This window comes from Hyla sarda, chromosome 4 (genome assembly GCF_029499605.1).
Source record: "Hyla sarda isolate aHylSar1 chromosome 4, aHylSar1.hap1, whole genome shotgun sequence".
NCBI lineage: Eukaryota > Metazoa > Chordata > Amphibia > Anura > Hylidae > Hyla > Hyla sarda.
The window spans coordinates 134,621,598-134,630,875 of NC_079192.1; the positions used below are offsets into that span (position 1 = coordinate 134,621,598).

General features: G+C 47.2%; 1 protein-coding gene across 2 annotated transcripts in view; it reads right to left on the bottom strand.

The window, feature by feature from the left end:
* Positions 1 to 8,778, bottom strand: part of SPPL2A (signal peptide peptidase like 2A) — a 68,715-nt gene extending 59,937 nt beyond the window's left edge. Inside the window, exon 1 of one of the 2 annotated variants that reach the window (XM_056572204.1) lies at positions 8,457 to 8,778. In XM_056572204.1, the coding sequence (XP_056428179.1) occupies positions 8,457 to 8,507 (51 nt within the window). In that variant the 5' untranslated portion in view covers positions 8,508 to 8,778. The remainder of the gene's footprint in view (positions 1 to 8,456) is intronic. The other variant, XM_056572203.1, reaches the window with a different exon arrangement.
* Between the last annotated feature and the right edge of the window lie 500 nt (positions 8,779 to 9,278).

A 9,278-nucleotide genomic window follows, 5' to 3' on the forward strand; every position in this document is an offset into this window, starting at 1 on the left:
TGGGTACCCTGGACTCCTGTCATGCTGGGGAAACGCCCCTGGGCACCCGAGCCTCCTTTACACATTAATAAAAAGGCTTATATTTTGGCACTAGAAGGACTTTCTTGCCGACAGCTCCACTTCAACCTGTGTTTCTATTAGTGTTGTAAATTCCATATAACAGACCTACACCATGGGCCATGGCTCCCAGTAAGAATAAACAGAATTCACAACACAGATGTAAACAGCCTAAAGTACCCCATACACCTGACACCATGGATAAGAGCCAATAAAAATGCTAAAGGGACAGGTTTGGCTATTTGTGGTGACCAATATCTAAGTCACTAATGCTATTCTAGTATGAGCTCTCTCCTGTACATGTGCTTTACTTCCGTGAGGCTTCATATGCAGCAGCCATGTACTGCGCAGCCAATCACCACCCAGGAAACCTGCACGTGTTTCATGGGAATTGTGCAATGTGGTCATTGGCCAAAGATAAAATATCTTAATGTTTTTCGCATTTAAAGGGGTACTCCGGTGGAAAACTTTTTTTTTTTTTTATCAACTGGTGCCAGAAAGTTAAACAGATTTGTAAATTACTTCTATAAAAAAAAATCGCAATCCTTCCAGTACTTATTTACTGCTGAATACTACAGAGGAAATGGTTTTCTTTTTGGAACACAGAGCTGTCTGCTGACATCATGACCACAGTGCTCTCTGCTGACATCTCTGTCCATTTTAGAGTAGGAGAAAATCCCCATAGCAAACATATGCTGCGCTGGACAGTTCCTAAAATGGACAGATGTCAGCAGAGAGCACTGTGGTCATGATGTCAGCAGACAGCTCTGTGTTCCAAAAAGAAAACCATTTCCTCTGTAGTAATCAGCAGCTAATAAGTACTGGAAGGATTGAGATTTTAGAAGTAATTTACAAATCTGTTTAACTTTCTGGCACCAGTTGATTTAAAAAAAATATTTTTTCCATGGGAGTACCACTTTAAAACTTACCGTATATACTCGAGTATAAGCCAACGCCCCTAATTTTACCCAAAAACCCAGGAAAAGTAATTGACTCGACTATAAGCCTAGGGTGGGAAATACATCATCCCCCTTCATCATCACCGCCTGTCAATCCCTTCATCATCAGTGGCCTTCAACCTGCGGACCTCCAGATGTTGCATAACTACAACTCCCAGCATGCCCGGGAGTTGTAGTTTTGAAACCTCTGGAGGTCCGCAGGTTGAAAACCACTGCAGGCTTCATCCCCCCCCCCCCCCCCACACCTTTTTGTTTTGTACTCACCTCCCCTCAACGGGAAGTTAGGGTGAGCTGGTCCGGGCCATCTATGCTGCAGGGACCGTCCGGTGGGGATGGTTAGTCGTTGCGGGCTGTCCATCTTCCCCGGGGGGGGGGGCCTCTTCTCTGTGCTTCGGGCCCAGACTAGTGATGTTGCATTGATGACAACGCATAGGGACATTGCGCATGAACGTCCCTGTGCGTCGTCGTCAAGGCAACGTCACTACTCCGGGGCCGGGCCCGCAGAAGAGGGCCCCCTGGTGAAAATGGACAGCCCGCAACGACTAACCATCCCCACCGGACTGTCCCTGCAGCATAGATGGCCTGGACCAGCTCACCCTTCCTTCCCACCGAGGGGAGGTGAGTACAAAAGGGGGGGGGGCTGGATAATGACGAAGACCGCAGTGGTCTTCAACCTGCGGACCTCCAGAGGTTTCAAAACTACAACACCCAGCATGCCCAGACTTCGGGGGCGTCGAGGGGGGCGTTTTCAGCACGAAAAATCGTGCTGAAAAACTCAGCTTATACTCGAGTATATACGGCATGAGACTCCAGCCTAAGGGCATTTACACAAGCGTACTATACATGCATTTTTTGTGTCTGGACTACAGCCAACCCAACCGCAGGTCTCAACCTTTCAGGCTGCCGTCAGTGCCTGGCAGTGTGACGGCCATTAGAAAATAGCGGGAGAAAAATTTGTGCTTGCAACTTCTTTTTCTCCCACTATCTTCCAGCAGAATAACAGGAGTCATAACGGATGTCAGAGAATCCCATTCAAGTGAATGGGATCCTCTGTGCCAGTTATGACTCCAGTTAGGCACCGTTACAAAAACGGACGTAAATGGCAGCCAAAGGGAAGAAAAAAAAGCGCTTAACGTCCATTTGTAACGGAGTGTAGTTTATAGTGTGAAAGTAGCCTAAACACTGCTGTAGTCTTAAATATGTGCAAGGCAGATGCGAACAAAGAAAAATTAAAGGGAGTCTGTTACCAGTTACAGTGGGACAAAAAAGTATTTAGTCAGCCACCAATTGTGCAAGTTCTCCCACTTAAAAAGATGAGAGAGGCCTGTAATTTTCATCATAGGTACACCTCAACTATGAGAGACATAAATGAGAAAAAAAATCCATGAAATCACATTGTCTGATGGTGGAAAATAAGTATTTGTTCAATAACAAAAAGTTAATCTAAATACTTTGTTATATACCCATTGTTGGCAATGACAAAGGTCATTTTCTGTAAGTCTTCACAAGGTTTTTACTCACTGTTGGTGATATTTTGGCCCATTCCTCCATGCAGAGCTCCTCTAGAGCAGTGATGTTTTGGGGCTGTCGCTGGGCAACTCCCTCCAAAAGGTTTTCTGTGGGGTTGAGATCTGGAGACTGGCTAGGCCACTCCAGGACCTTGAAATGCTTCTTATGAAGCCACTCCTTGGTTGTCCGGGTGGTGTGTTTGGGATCATGGTCATGCTGAAAGACCCAGCCACATTTTATCTTCAATGCCCTTGCTGATTGAAGGAGGTGTTCCTTCAAAATCTCATTCTTTCCTTTACACGGATCAGTCGTCCTGGTCCTTTGCTGAAAAACAGCCCAAAGCATGATGTTTCCACTTAGAGATAAGCAAAGTTACAGAGATTGGATTAGTCACAAACTTCTCAGCTCAACAGTTGCTGACTTTAGCCTGCATAAATTAGTTCAGCTTTCAGGTGCTCCGGTAGGCAGGAAAAGGTGGACACAGTCCTAGGAGACTCTCTCATAGGACTGTGTCCACCGTTTCCTGCCCACCGGAGCACCTGAAAGCTGAACTAATTTATGCAGGAAAAGTCAGCAACTGCCGAACCGAGAAGGTTGTGACAAATCAAATCACTGTAACTTCGCTCATCTCTATTTCCACTCCCATGCTTCACAGTAGATATGGTGTTCTTTGGATGCAACTCTGCATTCTTTCTCCTCCAAACACAACTAGTTGAGTTTTTACCAAAAAGTTCTACTTTGGTTTAATCTGACCATACGACATTCTCCCAATACTCTTCTGGATCATCCAAATGCTCTCTAGCAAACTTCAGACGAGCCCAGATATGTACTGGCTTAAGCAGGGGACACGTCTGGCACTGCATGATTTGAGTCCCATGCAGCATAATGTGTAATGATGGTAGCCTTTGTTACTTTGGTCCCAGCTCTCTGCAGGTCATTCTATAGTTCCCCCCCATGTGGTTCTGGGATTTTTGCTCACCGTTTTTGACACCATGGGGTGAGATCTTGCGTGGAGCCCCAGATCGAGGGAGATTATCAGTGATCTTGTATGTCTTCCATTTTCTAATAATTGCTCCCACAGTTGATTTCTTCACACCAAGCTGCTTGCCTATTGCAGATTCAGTCTTCCCAGCCTGGTGCAGGTCTATAATTTTGTTTCTGGTGACCTTTGACAGCTCTTTGGTTTTGGCAATAGTGGAATTTGGAGTGTGACTGTTTGAGGTTGTGGACAGGAGTCTTTTATACTGATAACAAGTTTAAACATTAATAAAGGTAATGAGTGGAGGACAGAGGAGACTCTTAAAGGAGAAGTTACAGGTCTGTGAGAGCAAGAAATGTTGTTTGTTTGTAGGTGACCAAATACTTATTTTCCTCCATAATTTGCAAATAAATTCTTTAAAAATCAGACAATGTGATTTTATGGATTTTTTTTCTCATTAGGTCTCTCATAATTGAGGTATACCTATGAAGAATACTTCGGAAAAACTTTTTTGCCCCACTGTAACAAAAGTCTTACACCCACCCCCTACCTCTATTCTATGTCCTTAACAAAACCAAGCAGCATCCTCAGTGGCTTTAGATGCTCACTCAATTGGTACCCCAAAGGCAGGCATGGAGGGCTGCTTGTGGGTGAAGGGGCTCCCATTTGGCCAGCTTCACTTTAGACGCTGTTATACAAGTTAAAGTTGCCTGTCCTGGAGACAAACATTGATAAATATGTTGTATAACCAACAAGAACAAGACAAGCCCTTTCAAACCATAAATTCAGATTTGTCAATGTCACCACTCTTTATTATCTATGGCACAAGTCTCTTTCTCTGTTTTTTCCACTTCTGATGCGTTTACAACATTTTCTCCTTTCTATATTACAAAAAACAAGTACTATGAAATGAACATAATGTGTAAGAGGGACAATAAGAAGGTAAATGTAGCTGTACATAGCAGACACCATATACCAGCATATCCATGCGTAAGGCCATGTTCATACAGCGGAATTTCCGTGCGCAGTTCAGCAGAATTGATGGGATTTAGCTGCACTGTTCACATGGCAGAAATTCTGTTTCTGCTGCGGAAATTCCAATTCCGCAAGGAAATGCATTGCCGTCTATGCATGTTCTGGCAGCACTGTCTGTGGAATGTCCGCACTGATATTTTCCATGCGGACATTCCGTGTGAACATAGCCTTAGGCCATGTTCACATGGCGGAATGTCTCTGCGGAATTCCGCATGTATCTTCCGAGCGGACAATCTGCCGTAGCGGAACCCCAATGGGATTCTGTTGCTCTACTTACACAGCAGAATTTTTGCAGCAGCAACATCTGCCACGGAAATCCTGATTCCGTAGTTCGTAAAAACATTGAACATGTTCAATGTTTGTGCTGATTCTGCAAGGAAATGCATTGCCGTCTATGATACAAAGCATATCCGAGCGGTCCTAGCGCCGGCATGTTCTGTCATCACTCCACTGTCAGTGGAATGTCCCCACGGAAATTTTCTGTGCGGACATTCCACTGTGTGAGCATAACCCTAAGAGTGACAATAAGAAGGTAAGTGTAGCTGTACATAGCATACACCATATATACACGTGAAACAACCATTGCAATTGTGCCTGAATACCTAAAGAATCAAGGTAGCATGTTAGTATCACTGAACAGTTAACAGCATAAAATATATACAGTGACCCCCCCCCCCCCCCCGACTTACGATGGCCCTGACATACGATCATTTCAACATACGATGACCTCTCAGAGGCCATCGCATGTTGAAGGCAGCATCAACATACGATGTATTTATATGTCGGGGCCATCGCATAAATGGCTATCCGGCAGCGCAGACTGCTTCAGCTGCCACCGGATAGCCGCTTAATGTGCCCCGTGTGCTCCAGTGTCACTCACCTGTCCCCACTGCTCCAGACCGTTTTCTTCATGCTCTGCTGCATGGCCGTTGCTCTCCTTTGTCGTCCTCACATCGCCAAGCACGCCGTCCCGTCATCCAATAGGAGCGGCGTGCGCTGCGACGTGATGAGTGCAATGGAGAGCGATGATCCAGAGCAGTGGTGATGGTCCTGAGCGGCAGGGACAACCCGGGGACGTGATGACAGCGATGGAGAGTGACGATCCGGAGCGGCAGGGACACCCCGGGGACGTTATGACAGCGATGGAGAGTGACGATCCAGAGCAGCGGTGACGGTCCGGAGCGGAGGGGACACCCCGGAGACGTGATGACAGCGATGGAGAGCGACGATCCAGAGAAGCAGTGATGGTCCGGAGCGGCGGGGACGTGATTACGGCGATGGAGAGCGACAATCCAGAACAGCGGTGATGGTCCGGAGCGGCGGGGACACCCCTGGGACATGATGACGGCGATGGGGAGCGACGATCCAGAGCAGCGGTGACGGTCCGGAGCGGAGGGGACACCCGGGGACGTGATGACAGCGATGGAGAGTGACGATCCGGAGCGGCAGGGACACTCCGGGGACGTTATGACAGCGATGGAGAGTGACGATCCGGAGCGGCAGGGACACTCCGGGGACGTTATGACAGCGATGGAGAGCGACGATCCAGAGAAGCAGTGATGGTCCGGAGCGGCGGGGACACCCCGGGGACGTGATTACGGCGATGGAGAGCGACAATCCAGAACAGCGGTGATGGTCCGGAGCGGCGGGGACACCCCTGGGACATGATGACGGCGATGGGGAGCGACGATCCAGAGCAGCGGTGACGGTCCGAAGCGGCGGGGACACCCGGGGACGTGATGACGCCGATTGAGAGCAACGGTCCTGGGCAGCAGTGAAGGTCCGGAGCGGCGGGGACACGAAAGTATAACTTTCTATATTATTGCACGGATCCCTCAACATACGATAACCTCAACTAACGATGGTTCATTTGGAACGAATTACCATCGTATGTTGAGGGATCACTGTATTATTATTTTTTTGGCAATTATAGCTCTCAATTTTTTTTCTAGTTTTGGATCATACGTTATGGAAAAATAAACAATTACACAATAAAATACAATTGGTCTTGAAAAAAAAAACATGCAAATAACCCTCATATGGATCTGTAGATGAAAAAAATGAAAGAGTAATTGCTCTTAAAGGATGAAGAGGAAAAACGAAACTACAAAAATGTGGTTTAGATATTTTCACTTTCACTTAGTAGATTTTGCCAGCTTTTCCTGCTCCCTTCCTCCACACCAGCCCCACCAGCTCTTCTACAGTAGAGTAGTGGTCTGGGACCTGGACAATGAGCTGTCAACAAGGGAAGGGAAGCAGTAATATCAGGAGAAGTAGGCAAATTTGGTAAATGACTGGATTCGCTAAAATATTTGAACGTGCGTACATGGCGGATACACTGGTGATGTGCTGCAAAAATTCTGTAACAAATCTGCAGCATATCCCCCACATGTGCATGTTGCCTTAAAGGGGTACTCCGGTGGAAAACATTTTTTTTTAATTAACTGGTGCCAGAAAGTTAAACAGATTTGTAAAGGACTTCTATTTAAAAATCTTAATCCTTCCAGTACTTATCAGCTGCTGTATGCTCCAATGGAAGTTATTTTCTTTTTGAATTTCCTTTCTGTCTGACCACAATGCTCTCTGCTGACACCTCTGTCCATATCAGGAACTGTCCAGAGCAGGAGAGGTTTCCTATGGGGATTTGCTCCCACTCTAGACAGTTTCTGATACAGACAGAGGTGTCAGCAGAGAGAAATTCAAAAAGAAAAGAACTTCCTGTGGCGCATACAGCAGCTGATAAGTACTGGAAGCATTAAAGGAGAACTCCAGAATATAAAAATTGTCCTCCATACTGCCGGCAGAAAAAAAAAAAAAGAAAAAGATACATACCTTCCTTCGCTCCCCAGGGGCCTCCGGTAACCATCTCCGGTCTACGCCGCGATCCTCTTCCTGGTTGCCGGTGGTCAGCGAGTCATATTGCGCTCAGCCAATCACTGGCCGCAGTCCCGACTTGGCCGGCGATAGGCTGAGCGCAATATGACTCGCCGACCATCGGCAACCAGGAAGAGGATCGCGGCGTAGACCGGAGATGGTTACCGGAGGCCCCGGGGGAGCGAAGAAAGGTATGTATCTTTTTATTTATTTTTTCTGACGACAGTATGGAGGACAATTTTTATATTCTGGAGTTCTCCTTTAATGCTAGCAGTACTTATCAGCTGCTGTATGCGCCACAGGCAGTTCTTTTCTTTTTGAATTTCTCTCTGCTGACACCTCTGTCTGTAACAGGAACTGTCCAGAGTAGGAGCAAATCCCTATAGGAAACCTCTCCTACTCTGGACAGTTCCTGACATGGACAGAGGTGTCAGCAGAGAGCACTGTGGTCAGACAGAAAGGAAACTCAAAAAGAAAAGAACTTCCTGTGGAGCATACAGCAGCTGATAAGTACTGGAAGGATTCAGATTCTTAAATAGAAGTCATTTACAAATCTGTTTAACTTTCTGGCACCAGTTGATTTTAGTACCCTATTAAAGCAAACCTGTCACCTATTTCATGCTGCCCGATAACGCAAGCAGGGAGATGCTGAGACACCACGAGGGGCTTTGATATTAAATATAGTCACAAGAGGAAGCCCGCATCCTTATGGCTGTTGCAAAACTACAACTCCCAGCATGCCCGGACAGCCAACGGCTGTCCGGGCATGCTGGGAGTTGTAGTTTTGCAACAGCCTAAGGTCCACAGTTTGGGGACTAATGTCATAGTATCTTGGCAGCGGACAGCTTCCATTTTACCTAAGGGTATCATCCATGACCTCATCTGATGCTTTTACTCCTACAGCTGTATTGTTTTTCTGCCAATCATGGAAATACCTCGGTGTGGCACTACAAGTTCCAGCACAGCTCTCCTAGATGATGACATGCATAGACAGCAGATAGAGGTCATGTGATCCCCATGTTACAGCCCAGCCCGTCCATTACCTGCGGTACATGCAGCAGCAGGACGAGGCCCAGCAGAGCGGACAGCTCCATCCCAGCTGTCAGTCACTCGATCAGCCGGCCCGGGAGCTCATGAAGGCGAGTCCGCCGTATAATGTGTCAGCGATGGGAATGGCTTCTTTCCGGGACCCTCACTTCCTGTACACGAGTACTGGACCGCCCGACTGCTCCCTTATCGCCTTGTGTCCCGGTGGGGAAAGCGCTGTGACCGGAGATGTCGGTTCTGTCCCAGGATCCTCCTACCGGGATCTACATAGCAACAAGTGACGCTTCGCTGACGACGCTGCGGGTTGTGTAGCCAGTCCCTGGCGCATGCGCACATCTGACACATGAAATCCCCAGGACTTTTCAGTCAGGCGGAATCATTTCCGCGTTGGTGCTATAGTTGCAGCGCTGACCAGACATACCGGGCAAGGACTGACAGATTAACCTATTGGTTGGATGGTTGCCATGGTTTTTTTTTTTTTTTTTTGTAAGGGCTCGTTCACACAGCCGTCTGCCCCGGTGCGATTAATCCCTCAGCCCCTGTACTACAACCCCCATCATGGAACAGATTTTGTTACATGATGGGAGTAGTAGTACAAGCATTAATCTAGCCTCCCAGCTGCCTGCAGACTCCCGCAGCCAGGGAACTACTGCTCCCATCACGGAAAGAAGTCTGTTCCATGATGGGAATAGTAGTAGTCTATAGACAGCTGGTACTAACGGATGAAAAACTGATGCAAACGGATGCCACTAAATAGCATCCCTTTGCACCCGTTAATAGAATGGTCAGCTTAGGAGGCAATAACGGACAAAATCTAG